At 36.9% G+C, this 15,159-nt stretch overlaps 1 protein-coding gene across 5 annotated transcripts in view; it reads left to right on the forward strand.

Moving 5' to 3' along the window:
- LOC129575373 (ecdysone-induced protein 74EF) overlaps nucleotides 1–15,159 on the forward strand; it is a 93,308-nt gene that overhangs the window by 57,001 nt on the left and 21,148 nt on the right. The window contains exon 1 of one of the 5 annotated variants that reach the window (XM_055458896.1): nucleotides 9,657–12,993. The exons of the other annotated variants lie outside the window; for them this stretch is intronic. Coding sequence (XP_055314871.1) covers nucleotides 12,300–12,993 — 694 coding nt within the window. The 5' untranslated portion in view covers nucleotides 9,657–12,299. Of the gene's footprint in view, nucleotides 1–9,656; nucleotides 12,994–15,159 lie in introns of those variants that run through there. 5 annotated transcript variants of the gene reach the window in all.

The raw sequence follows: 15,159 nt of genomic DNA on the forward strand, positions 1-15,159 counted from the left end.
TTTGCACATATCCATGATGATTGATGCTGAAGCTTCGATGCGTTTCGATCAGCAATCGAAAGTGTATGAAAGATGATCATCATCATCGTCATCATCATCGACGCAACTCAAATTTCAATGGTTGCGTATGAAAATTGCCCGCTCGCTATAGCTGGGTCATAATTAATTTTTGGAAATGCAATTGAGCCACAACCGAAATTGATGAGCGGCTGAATGAAATGAAATAAAAAGCAACTACAACAACAACCAAACGATGATTAGTTTAAAAATAATACGCAGCGATGTGTTGATTCCGTTATATTCACGTAAATAGAAGATACGATTGTAGGCAACACAAAGTTAATAAAAACAACAAAATAGCAGAAGAATCCGAGCAATGGCGATATAAAATATGTGCACATTAAATACAGCACAGTGTGCGACCGAGCGCGGTAAACGCATCTATTTTCGAGACTTTTGATTATATTTGATGTGGTGGTGGTGGTGATGCTGCTGCTCTTGTTGTTTCTTCTTCTTCACATTTTTTTTTCGACCATTTTTCGCGCCGTAAATTATTTTATTTTTTCCTATCATAAATACTATTCGGTATATGCTTGAGATGCTATCTCATATTCTGGACTGTTTTTATTTTCTATTTCAAATGGAAATGAACAGCATACAAACAATCGAACGAGTAGAGGCGCTTTCGGAAAGTTTCCGAAAATGCGAAATATGTGTGTGTTGGCCAAAGACAGAGAATAACTAATATTGAATCATCGCACGCTTATTTCCAATTGAAAAGTAAAAGTTCGGGAAAAATCAAATGTATAACACACGAGAGAGAGAGAGAGAGAGAGAGAGAGAGAGAGAGAGAGAGAGAGAGAAACCCCAATCAAGAGCAAACTAAATAGAGAAAGAGTAAACGCAATATAGAAGGGAAAAACAACTAAAACTATCGATCGAATTACATTGCGCTTGGCTTGTGGAATAGTAATCGCGCGCGCTATCCGTATAAATGCTTCTGTGCGTGCATATTGTATAGTTGTTAAATAAAATGCACGACATAAATATAAATACAGATACACATAGTCCGCGAACGAACGATTAAACGAACGATTGAAAGCGAAGCGCAGAAACATATATACACATAGCAGCGTGCGCGCAAGTAATCGAAGAGCAAAGAGGAATATAACAACGAACGAACGAACAAAAAAAAGCGTATTCGCAAATGGCAGAGCAGCAACAGCAACAGCAACGTAAGCAACAAATGCAGAAAAAAAGCAAAATGCGAACAGAATGAAGAGCAAGTAGAAGAAGAAAAAAAAACGCCACAACAATATTGTGTATGAAAAACACAAATAAAGACACAACGGATATAGATGTTATAAACAATGTTACATTTAGAGGTTAGATTATATATTTTTGCTTGGTGCGCTTGTGAGTGAGACCAGCCGCCTGAGTGTGTATCAACAACAGCAACAGCGCAACACATTCAGTGCCATATACATTGTGAGCAGCGAGTGCGAGTGAGCGAACCAACGAACGAATGAACGAACAAACGTGCAAAACGACGCAAAACCATATACAAAAATCAACATTCAGTGCATTTTGTCTGTGTTGTCTGTTGTCTGGTGGGGATAATATTTTTTAAAGTGCAGCGAACTAATTCAAGGCTGCATGCCATCGCGCAATATATATAGATCCCATAATACAGTGTGCAATATAATACAATACAACACATACAGCTCTGTTGGGCGCTCGCTCAGCCAAACGCTAACACGGTACAACCCAAGCACACACATGCACATATACACACCGTGCATTGCAAGAAATACACAAGTATCGAAGCTCTATATATCTCGCCCCGTTTTGCTGTGTAGCGTCGTTGATGCTACTGTGATTGTTTCATTTTTCTTCTTCTTTTACTTTGCTTTTCTTTTTCTTTCACTCTCTGTGAAAAATAATTGTTTTTCTTTCGTTTTCTACTTCTACTTTGGCTATGCGGCTTTCGCGGATTTTGCGAAAATCATCATCGTCAACAACAACAACAACAACAAAACAATCGTCTTAATGGGCAATTTGTTTAAATGCAAGAGAATCACTTCTCTGCAAATTGGCTACTTAAACAAATGTTTAATCCGCATTCAGACCAGAACATTTGCAAAATAGAACCTCTTAGACACAGATTTCCAATGAATGGAACAATGATTTTCCAATTTTAACAATTGATTTCATTGAAAGTTCTTTAATTTTCAATGATAAAAAAAACAACAACACGATCTTGTTGATGCTGATAAAACTGTTTACTCGTTAGTAATCTCATGATTCATTTTTTGTTTACTCAACCATCAACTTGAATTCATGAATTTGCGAGACCGATTGCACCAAGAAATAGGTGCGATCAATTCGGTTTTCATTGTGAAGCTTCCAGCCGAAAAAATGGGAATGGTTGATCTCTGCTGTTGCTCCTGCGATCGCAAGATACTTCCGCCAAATAGTCTAATATGAGTATTCGCCTGCCTGTTCGTTCTGACGTTCATTGAACGAAAGACACAGACACACACTGCATATGGTTTTTGTTTACATAAATTCGTATTGGAAAAAAAAATTTGAGTTAATGGCTCATCCGATATTTTAAACAACGACAGCAACAACAACAAAATATGTATAAACAGGAACAGCCAATATTGTCCGCCTCAACTGATTGGTTGAATGCTGATGTTCGATCGTTAAATAGTACATAGTTGAAAGGAAGAAAAAACCGTATCCACTACACCGCAGTGCGTCACCAATGTGCAGTTGCACTGGCGTTTTTTAGTTTTTAGTCGATGATTATTTTTCCCTTTCTTCGTCTTCTTCATCTTCTTCTGTTATTTCGGGCGCACCGAATCGAATTGTAAAAATCTAGTGTACATATAGATATATTTTTTTTGTTTCGAAATAAGAGGGAAATTTAATGCCGATTGCATGCGCGCATAAGTTTTACTTTCTTCTGTACAACAAAACACTTTGAATTTCTAATCTATTAAACATCAAAAGTGAAAACATCAATGTGCAGCGCGAATCGTGTGAATAAAAGCTGGAAGAAAATATACGCTCTCAAGTGTGTGTGTGTGTGTGTGTGTGTGTGTGTGTGTTGTTTCTTTCTTTCTTTCTTTCCTTCATTCGAGCTTCTTTCATATAAATAGATAGATATTTTTTTTTATATACAAAATGTAATTGAAATACTCGTTTTTCCACTTTATCACTTTTGCTCAGTTATGTTTGAGCAAATAATGTGTTTCAGTATGATTTTTACCTTGTCTAAGTAAGTGAAGTGAAATAGAAAATAAGAAGAAGAAGAAGACGAAACTGCATGGCAAAAAGAACAGCACTGTTGTTGTTGCCGTTGAGGCTTACCGTGCATATAATATGGCTGTTGGTATGCACGTGCAATTGTGCATCTTGTTGGCTGGTTTGTGCGCTCGATCGATATGATCATAGTAATTTTCCCGCTTATCACAAGCACATAATCGGGTAGCTAACTTCTTTTTTTTTTCTTTAAAATCGAGAAATGAGATCATATTTGCGACGACATTCGTGGTATTTGTAACCAAGAGCATACTCACGAATAAAAAAAACACACTTTAAACCGCACCAAACGATCTACTCGCTGGGCGAACTGTGTGCTTTTGTTGTTGTTGTTCGTCGTAAGTATATGCCAGTAATCAAACAACTCTTCTAATGGCAATCGACACACTTAAGACGCCTTTTATTCATTCACCTTCACCGAACGTGATAAACGCGCGATTGCGATCGCGATCGCCTGTGCACTTTTTCTGCGGGCCAAGTTGTTTTCATATCAACTCCTGTTAACTGGTTCATTATCATAATATCAAATAGCGCCAATGTACAGTGTCACGTTTACCCATTCGTTTTTTGATTCGTCTCGCGCAATTCCTTCAATATTTCGATGATAAAGAGTTTCACAGTCCGGAACATCTACCGTTTCTTTGATTCGGATCGTCTAATTTCGTTCGCGTTTCCTTAACTCTTGAGAATCGAGTTTTTGTTGTTGTTTTTTCTATTTGTTCTGGGCTTGCTTAGTGTGTTTCAGCACCTGACGTTTTCATACTGGACCTTGAGTTGCTTCCACCCTTGAGTACCTCGAATGGTTTTATCAGTATTGAAACAGGAATGCAACGCAATCATTTATTAGTTCATCTTTTGCTGGTTCTATTTGTATTGAAAGAAATGCGTGAAATAAATGAAAATGCATATATTTTGCAGTTTTACGAACAATTCACAAGCAATCGTTTTAAATTGGAGATTTTCGGATGCATCGTCTAAATTCATTGAAAATCATTTCGAATTCCAATCAACCCAAATGCATTCGATTCCAAGCGGATCTAAACCTTCCAAAATCCCATCCAGACACACGCATCATTTGTTTTGACTGTACAGAACTAAACGGTCGAGATCACACAAGGCGGATTTGTGATGTGTATGCTTGGAAGAAAAAAAAAAGTGAAAATAGTTCGGTATAAATCTAAATTTAGACGAAAACATAGTCAGTTATTTTTCAAGTGGATGAGAAAGAGCCTTCATAACCTTGCAATATGCCATGTGAATTTTCAAGATAGATAGACAGACACACACACACAGAGAGAGAGAGAGAGAGAAAATCAATGCAAAACTACAAAATCCCGAGTGCATGCACTACTGAGCTCACACACTCTTTTGGCTGACGCGCGCACGAGATAGTGTGAAAAGGAGTGTGTTTCCAAGATATGAACGCGCGCGCGCACGCCATTGAACTGATTTTTTTCTTCATCTTCTTCTTTCTTCATTCAATGCAATTTTATACGAATATCTAAAAATAGGATAGAGATTATGAGTGACTTCTTTTGTGCTGTCGAATGTTCAGGCATCGACTATACGTAAAAATTCACAAAACAAAAGAGAGTGAATATAAACTACAACAGAAAAAAAAAATTTGAAGTAGAAACAGAAGCAACAACAAACAACAACAACAACAACAGAAATAGAGTAGCGAAAAAAAAAACAAATCAAACAAACAGATAAAATAGACGCATTTTGGAAAATCATGAGTGATTAGAAATTTTTACAACGCCGCACACACACACACAGCCAATATACACTCGCACACGGCTGCTTGCAGCTTGCTGCTGCTGTTGCCAGCCTGCTGCACAATGCTCATTTTCTTTATGGCAAAATGATTATCACTTTCGATTAGAAATCTGCAGAAAAAAAGCGAAAATGGCGTAAATGAATGAATGCAAGAAGTATGCGAAAAAGAAAGGAAAATGTGTGCAATTCAATTATATCTAATTTTTGTGGTGATTTTTTCCCCAGAAAGCATACGAATGAAGAGAAGAAGATAAAAAAAAAACATTCCGAGTCGCTGTTTTATTTTTCTAATCTCTCCCTCTCACTCTGGCTCATTCAATCATTCTCTTGCACTTACTCCTAGACTTACTTACTCTCGCTTCGTCGCTCAGTCGCTTAGACTTGGTCGCTTCATTCATTTCTTCAACGGGCGCAAATAAGATGTTTTCGATTGGAAAATCTCTTTTATAAAAGCACTTGCATGTATTAACGCACTATTACGTTTGTTTAAGCATAATGAATGCATAAGCATATGCGTGTGCAACGGATGAATACGAATGAACGAACAGCAGCAGCAGCAGCGGCAACAATAACAACAAAACAACAACAACGAAAAAAAATGAGATGTAATTAATACGGTTTTGTTTGAAATATTGGAGTTACTAGTTCAGTCGTGCTATGATTATGTAGCATGTTGCAATTAAATCTCAGAAGATCGAATTAATGTGCAATCATTTGATTAAAAAAGAAAATAATAATACGAACGTAAGAAAAAAAAAACCAACAACAACATAAAAATAATAACAAAATAGAAAATTGCGATGTGATGATGATGATGATGAAAATAAGAAAAGGCCCCCTTTGTGCGCACTTGTTTTGCTTTTACATAAATATATATAAAACATTCGATTCCAACATGAACAATGTATGTTTTTTTTTCTCTTCTATTTCAATTCTCTCCTTTGACTTTGCGCACTTTTCTCCAACTAGGCAGCGCTTCATTCATTCGAAATTTGTGTGCGTGCGTGCGTTTTTTTTTTTCATTTTAATTCTCTTCGTTTTTGAATTGCATGATGGCAAACTACCATAGATACTATTTCTTCTATTTTCATTCACAACGTTTGACGTCAGATCCATTCTTATCGTCGGTTTTGTTTTAGTAGCAAAACCTGAAGCACATTATTGCATTCGATCCAGATATTTGGTTCTTATTTATAGAGAATGGACAATATTAGATGTTGCGGTAATTCAAGTTTTACCCAAAAAATGCAATACCAATTTTATCAATGTTCAATTCAATTTCAACTGCACATTGTTGAATTCAATGGTTTTAATATTTGGGGTTTCCTTTCTATGGAAAAAAATATGTGAAAGAGAGGGAGAGAGAGAGAGAGAGAGAGAGAGAGAGAGAGAGAGAGAGAGAGAGAGAGAGAGAGAGCAAGAGATGATTGAATGATTTTGAGGTGATTCTTAATTAAATTTGTGAAAATGACATGAATAGAGATTCATCTCTCAAAGATTGTCGAATTGATTTTATTTCGAACGCGCCCCAAAGCGAATTTGATTTGTTCTCAAATTATTATATGTATGGAAAATTGTATGTCATATATATGTGGTGTGGTTCACCCATCAAGTGCATCTTATTGTTCGACATAACCAATGAGAGATTGGTCTTCGTCCATACAATGGATGCAATTTAATGAATTAGTCCATTTTGGGCACCATCCGTACATTGGATACGAAGCATTTTCGGTGAGAGCGAAAAAGATTGGCGTCGACGTCATTTTTACGATCGTAATGACACACCATAACAACAACAACAACGAAAAACGAAGAAGAACCCAAAGAATGAACGAAAGCAAGAAAAAAAGAGTGTGTGCGCTTTTTTTCTCTTCGCTCTCTCGTAAAGTTCATTGTGGATGCAAGTGGTTTTTCATCACATTCAGTTTCAATGTCTCGCGTAGCGTAAATTCTCGAATAACACATGCAATTTTCTTCTTTATCCCCCTCCCTTTTGTTACAACTCTCACTTTTTTCTCTCTATCGTGCGCGCACACGCTGCTGCTGCTGTTGCCGCCGTTACTACTGCTGCTGCTGCTATACGTTTTTTCACATGTTCCTTTCATTTCTGTTGCGCTTTTTCGATAAACGCTTGCATGTGCACGGGAAAGTTGAAAGTGAAACTGTATATGAAAAAGGAAATTATTCCGACATATTTTCTTTCTCGTTCTCTCGCTCACTCAATCTCCATGGTGCTCGTCTTCTTCTTCTTCTTCTTTTTCTTCTTCGTATTGTGTTTTAATTCTTCGTTTTCTTCTTCTTCTTTTTCATGCAATTTTTTGCTATTTTTTCATTTATTTTCATGTATTATTCAGTTCGATTGTTCGAGTGTGTATTTTGGAATATCTTCCCTTGGTTAGATTTTGTGTGTACGTGCGTTTTTTTCTTTCGTCTCTCATTCCAAATTTGGTCACAATTTGTTTGATTGAACCGTTGTTTTCTATATTCTTATCGAGATAGGAAATGCTTAATCAAAAAGTCAACCGTTCAATTTGACTCGGACAATTTTCGATTCGATTGCTCTGTTTCTCTTTCTCTCTCAACGTAAACAAATGACATGAATCTGTATTTAAACAAGAAAAAAAAATGCAATAGATCTCATTGTAAATAAAACAAAAAAATGAAACGAAATTAATCGCAAAGTGTTAACTGCTGCTCCTGTTTAACTGCACTAAACTTTATCTCTACTTTTTATTTCGAATGAACTGCGGACTAACTATCATACGATGACTTAGAATGATAAGAATTTTCATGCAGCCAATCATCACATTTGGCCAATTGTGGAATTTTTGACTTTTCATTAGAAGCAAAAGAAGAAGAAGAAGCCGATTGAGAATGACGCAAATGAGCAAACAACAAGACGAGAAAAAAAGCTTCAAAACCATATCAACGCCAACAATATTATCTGTACGATATAGCAATCGATGTGCTCAAATATGCGGTAGAGTACGACACACACAAATTTTGTGCAGTAGCATTGTATGTAGATCGGCATTTGGCGAACATGGACAGTACGTACACAATGACGTACGTGTGTGTATCGTACGGGCGCATTGTATTATTTCGTTTGGATCATCGTTGTTGTTATTCGTTGTTTTGTTTTTTTTTTTGTTTTTTTCTGTTCGTCTCCGTTTCTTGTTTTCACTCCGACATATCCATCCACTTTATCAAACATGAAGTCTCGCTCTCTATTGCCATGCACCCCGCGCGCGCTCATCGATGTCGTCGTCGTCGTCGTCGTCGTCGTCATTCACCCAAATGTGAAACTCGGCTTTTTCAACGACAACGGCGTCAACGACGACGACGAACGGCCAATATTATGTACCAATAGAAGTGAAACATACAACGGGTTTTAGTATGGTGATATAGATGCGTCTATGCTAAATATATACACCTAATATCCGTAGACAGAGAATAGTTTTGTATGCAAACCGTTCACACATTATGTACACACCACACGATGGATGTTGGCTATATATATGTGTGTGAGTATGTGCATGGTACACAACAAAAATAGCACCGATCTCGCCAATTGCGTGGTATGGCGCTTTTGCAATGAGAAAAATCCGCACATACAACCGCCGCGCACGAGAGATAACAACGCGAAACACTCAGCTCTTGCCTTCTTTCATCGCCTGTTGTAATAACGGCAACCGACTGTTGAAATCTACGCATACAGCACACACAATGTACTATAGACACACCGATACACCCAATGTACGGCTGTCCTATATGCAATGCCGAAATCGAGATGATGAAGCTAAAAGCGAAGCAAACGAACGAACGAGCGAGCGAGTGAAAAAAAAACCAGCATAGAAGCTCAGACGATATTATGCATAACATTGCACTCATATAGAGCTTATAAATATATAGATGTTTGCAACGGCGAAATGCGATCGAGCGGCATGTACAGCACTCACATAGAGTCGCGCGCTCGCTCAAGACTCACATCGAAGACATACCTACTATCTCTGTGTTGTGCGCGCTCGCTTCATTCTATAGACATCAACATATACACATAACAAGAAAAATAGCGTGTATAAACGATATATAGCAAAAAAGAGAGACGGACGGGACAGTGAATCGTATATATTACTATAAAACAGACATATAAGCGAAAAACGCTTTTTTTCCTCTCTGCTTACTTCTCTCTATACACACAATTATTATTATTACTACTGGCGGTGAGTTTTGGTGTTGCTGTTTCGTTCTGTCGGTGCGTTACCAAACCACACACACACACTGTATTTGTGCGCTGTGTGTTGCAGCAGAGTGTCGTTCTTTTTGGCTCTGGCAATGTGTCTGTCGGTCGGTTGTGTGCTCTCGCGCGCGCTATCCTATGTAAGAGAGCCAGCGTGTATATAGTGAAAAATGCTGCTGCTGCTGCTGCTCCGGTATGTATTAGTGCGCCCATTCGTTTCTCACTCACTCGCTATATCGGCACAACACTCACTCTTTCCTCGGTGCGTTTTGGTCTCGAGTGTATATGCATGTGTAGACGGTTTTTTGTATGTAAATGGTTTGGAAAAGTAGAGGAAGGTCGGTTCATAGCTGTCATACTTGTACTATTTCGTCATTCCGACTCGAGAACGAATCGGGCTAACACGCGTTTTCGGATTTCTACCTCAATTTTTGCTGTGGTGTTCATACACAACAAGAATACTTTAGAGATACAAACACAAAAAAAAAACAAATTATTAAATAAAATACAAATTATTACAAACAAGAAAGCAGAAATTAAAAACAAAAAAAAAACAAAAAATAACATTCGTCTAATATCTTTGCAACCAAAAAATCAGGTTTTAAACAAAATATTTTGATAAAAACGAAAAATGAAAATAATTTAAAGAAAAAACACAAGTAGATCGTCTGTTTTAGTGCAAAAAATAAAATAAAACAACACAACGTTTATATCGTAGTAAATTATTCAAATGATGTATTGAACTCTCTGTTTTTTCTTCGACAAAAAAAGAGAGAGAACAACATAATTGTTTATTTATTTTTGGTACGCGAAGCCAAATTTTTATTGCAACACACATTTCCACAACCACACACTGTCCTACACCGATCATCGTGTCACACCGTGTGTGATTTTCGACTATCATCTTGCTGCTACTCCTGCTGCTGCAGATTCATAATTGCCGAGATAACACACAGAGAGATTGCACTCAATAACTACTGTTTAGTCTCTTTGGTTGGTCCCACTCGCGATCGATAACACTTTTCGATCGAGTAGAAATACGGAGTCCAAAAACCGATTCTGCAGTAAAAAACAACAACAACAACAACAATTTTTTACAACACGTTACACTAATTCGTAGTTAGACACATAGCAATAATAACTTGAGCTCAGTGCAAACAAGGCAATTTTTATCGAACCTACGATAATCGAAAGAGCAAGAACGATAGTTGAAAGAAGAAATTTAAAAGAAAGACACACATATATACACATACAGAGAGTAGAACTTTTCAACGAAAAGCGGAAGCCGCACACAGAAAGCGAAAAGCACCGCAGAAAACAAGCATACAACAAACGGTTCTAGTGAAAACGAAAGTGAAATTACAATCGCGTCAAAATCCAATCCATTTGAATCATTTCGCCGAAAGAAAGAGCGAGAGCGAGTACGTTAAGCTTTAAGCCGTCATCGTTGTCATCGCAGTCGCTGCAAGTGTTATTTATTTTTGTTTATGTTATGTTCATGTGTGAAAAACCAAGACCGAGAAAAGAAATAAAGTATACACAAATGTTCAATTGAACTCGCGACGGAAGAGACATAGTCACAAGATAAAAAAAAAGAAGAAAGAAACAAAAACCAATAGAAAAGTGGTGTGAAAATAGTACAATTCAGCTTCTCAAGTTTAAAAAGAAATTTCTTTGGTTCTGTTCTGTTTTTTTTTTGGTTTTGTTCAAATCAATGTTGGTTGCGTTCATTTAGTGAATTTTCATGATAGTGTGACAACAACAACATAATAAAAAGTATATAAATCAAATATTTAAAACAAAAATCCCCTCAAAACAACACAAATTAACCCCCTAAAACAACATAGTTAAAATGTTATATATGCTATTTGGTTAAATGATGATTATCGTCGTTTTATCTGTTGAAGGAAAGAATACAAAAAGAATTATTACGCAAAACAACAATTATGATCTAAATCAATCAACTAAATCAAACATTCTTGTACGAAATTCGTTAAAAGAAATAATAGTAACCAAAACCAATCGCGAAATCAAACGTAAATACAATTTGAATTGAAAAGCGCGATTTGAAAATTATTTCTTGGCAAATAAAATCGATCAAATCATACAAACGATTAAATGTCAAGTAGTAACATTTGGATTTAGTGAACTTTAAATAGATATATTATATATATTTTTTAAAAAAGGAAGAAAAAAACAAACAAACTCTAAAATTATTCTTATTATTGTCTCAGGTGAAACATTAAAAAAAATAAAAATAAATAAAACGAATGATTTGAGCATCCAATGTGTTTTTGACCAAATATAAGAAAATTTAAGAGATTCACAAAATTATTTCGTGAAAAGACAACAACAACAAAATCAACGTGAAAGAGTATCCAATATACATTGTGTGAACGAAAGTTTGACCACGTCCAGGCATACACTCTCTCACACATACAATACCAACGGTTTCAACAATTTTAAAACTTAAACAAGTAACAAACTAACGCTCTCGGCCTCTTCGGGGAGTGATTTATAAATAAAATGATCAAGAACTAATAATATCCAAAGCGAACAATAAAAAGGCAGACGAAGATAAGAAAAATAAGTAGAAAAAAACGTGCACACACATACATACACCGAATAAAAACGGAAGAGGAATTGAAAAAGGCATCATTCGAAGTAAATAACTAGCCGTTGTTTAGTGAACAATGTTCGTGTAAACGAGAAGCAGACTGCCAAAGCTCATCCACTCACAATACACAACGCGCAACGCAACGCAACACACGAATCAACCAGTGAATTAATCAGGAAATTCGTTGTCGTTCAATTTTTTTATCCTCTGATATTCGTTTGCGCTTGTTCATCGTCTTCTTTGGAAAGAACGAACGAGACAAAAAAAAATCGCTTACGAAAGGCTCAACGACACAAGCGCACATACACACACACACATACATATTAATCCAAGATGATAATGATTCAGCAACAACAAGTTTATCCACCTTTTGGGCAAAAAATGGCCGCAAAATCGGGGGCTCTGGTGAAACCGGAGGATGACACATCGATTGAATCGATTCCGACAACACCGAGCGGTGTCGCCGTTTGTGTGATCAAAGAGACAGAAAGTGTGCTCAAATCAAGTACAATGCGAGCGGTGGCTGAACGTTGCCGATCCGAGAGTCCAGCCGAGATGACATTTAACGGTGTAATTAAGGGTGCTGATCTGATTGGTTCGCGCAGGTCGCCTGCATCGGTGGTAACCAAAGCCGAGATCACAGCTATCACCAGCATTGCACCAACAACACAACAGCACACAACAAACGATCAGAGTAAATACCATGTGCGACGTTTTATTAAGCGCAGCAACAGCATCGATGATGACGATGAATTATTTGATGCCGAAGCCGAAGATCGAATTATCAAACAGTATGAACGACGCAAGAATTATGATTCCGAGCCAGAGGGACGTGACGATGAACCATCATATGATTACAATGGTCGCTACACAACCGACGATGATGAACCATTAGATTTATCACTTCCAGCCGATCGGCGACGTCATCATAACTATTCCGATACCGAATCAGACGATTCAGCCGGCACCGGGGAAGACAAAGCCAGTGGCAAAGCAGCATACAAAAAGAATCTCATGAAACGCTATCGTAAGTAAATGAAACAAAAAATACACACACACAAATCGGCACAACAACCGAAAACTCACAGAAACAAATCGAAAAAAAATTACTATTATTTCCAAAATAAACACAACCAATCCAATGAACGAACGAGACAGAAAGCAGAAAAAAAAACTAAGTCAATTAGATGACATTGCTTTCAGACGTACACTGAAATAACAAAACGATTAAATATATACGATCCGACTGCAAGAAAAGGCGCGAAAGCGACAAAACATGTGAATGAATTGTATGCGAAAAGGTGTTCCGTAAACCGTCCGTCGTCTCCGTGTAGTTGTTCAGTTGGATCAAAAGCAAATACATTTTTTTTTCGTTTAGGAAAGAAAAAAAGAGATTGAACCGATTATTAGTTAAAGTGTGAACATGTAATACATAAGTTTTTTTACCCAATTTCGGAATTAGTCAACAACAGCACAAGACAAACGACACTGGCGTGCAATATAAAACAAAACGCAAGTACACGTTCATTATCTATTTGAATGTGTTTTTTTTTTTCAACAAAAGCACCGTGCAAAAACATCATAAGAGACGCGGAAACAGTGAACAAATAGGATCCCAAAAGAAATTGGGTTAAAATTTGTTCTGAAACAGATGCACTTGTCACACACAAATTTATGATTTCCTCGTTGATCGGAATTCGTGTAGAAAATTACAGAGTGAAAACAAATATATGCGCCATAAATTGATTGTAACTCCTTAATCATTTCGAAGCGCCTGTCAATGTCTCTTTCTCTCACTCTATCCTTCTATCGCATCGAAAATGAGTTGCGAAAAAGGAAAAATGAATGTTGTAAAACCCAAGAAAAAAAGAGACTGTTTCATTCTGTGTACCAGTGTATATAAAAATAGACACAGCATCCGGAGTTTTCAGAAATTCTTTGAGACCGGCACATACGCATCACTCAACGCGTAATTATGTGTCCCCAAGCCAAAGTCACACCGCAACTAAGAAGAAAAAAAAACCAATAAACAACATCAAATTGACAGATTCTCCGTAAATCGGCATGATAAGGTTGCTTACACATCCCCATTTTTTCGATTGTTAATTACAATCGCAATTCGCAAATGGATCAAAAAAGCGACACATTCGAGACGGTCTCGAGTCGACTCAATTGACTATGCTATCTCTGTCGATATTGTTGTTATTTTATTTTTTTCATTTCGTATTCTGCTACGTCGGAGAAGGAAGCGAAAAGGCAAAATATCATCGATATAAGAAAAAACCTCTATTTGGCTTTCGTCTTGGTCAAATTGTGCAAAAGATCTTGCACATTAAAAGCGAAGAGAGAGAGAGAGAGAGAGAGAGAGAGAGAGAGAGAGAAGAAGAAGAAGAAGGAAAAATCGTGTCGAAATCGTCATCTGTTTTGGTACACTGTATATAGTATTTTTGTTTCTCTTGTGGCCGTGGTCGCCGTTGTCGTGGCTGTCATGTATGCGTGCGCCTTCTTCCCATTTCTCTTCGCCGCTTGTTTTCATACGTGTATATTTATATCCATTTTATACATATAATAAAGGCCGAGTTACATATACTATTTTATATAATTGTTACTGTGTTATCATTACGTATTTCAACACAATTTATGGCTTTCGGTTCGCCTCGCTCGCTTCGCTCTCTATACAACCAGCTATCTCTCTTATAGCTGCGTACAAACATTTTATATACACAGACAGAGCAGCAGCAGCAGCAGCGGCAGCGAAAATGTGCGCTGATGTTGTTGTTGTTGTTGCGCACATAAATTGGAGATATACGTATATATATATAAAATAAAAGAGGCGACCAAGTGAATGTATTCGTACATTTTGGCAGACCTTGAACTTGAGACAGATTTTTTTTTTCGGTATGTTTCATTTCGTCGTATAAATAAATGTGGTAGGACTCAAAAGACAATTTTATCGCAAACATCGTCATTTTCATCGGCGTATCGTTTTTATTGTTGTTGTTACTCTTCATTGCTCTTCCTTTTTTTCGTATATTATGTACCATTACACATATCACAGACGGAATTATTGGCTGAACACTTATGCAAACTGTTAAGCTAATTTGTCAATAAACACTTGACATCAGCATATCAATTCGAAGAAGAATAAAAAAAACACAAAAATGAATGGTTTTGATGCGTTGATAAGAAATCA

This window comes from Sitodiplosis mosellana, unplaced genomic scaffold (genome assembly GCF_009176505.1).
Source record: "Sitodiplosis mosellana isolate CC-2019 unplaced genomic scaffold, AAFC_SMos_1.0 Smas_scaffold_6166, whole genome shotgun sequence".
Classification (NCBI taxonomy): domain Eukaryota; kingdom Metazoa; phylum Arthropoda; class Insecta; order Diptera; family Cecidomyiidae; genus Sitodiplosis; species Sitodiplosis mosellana.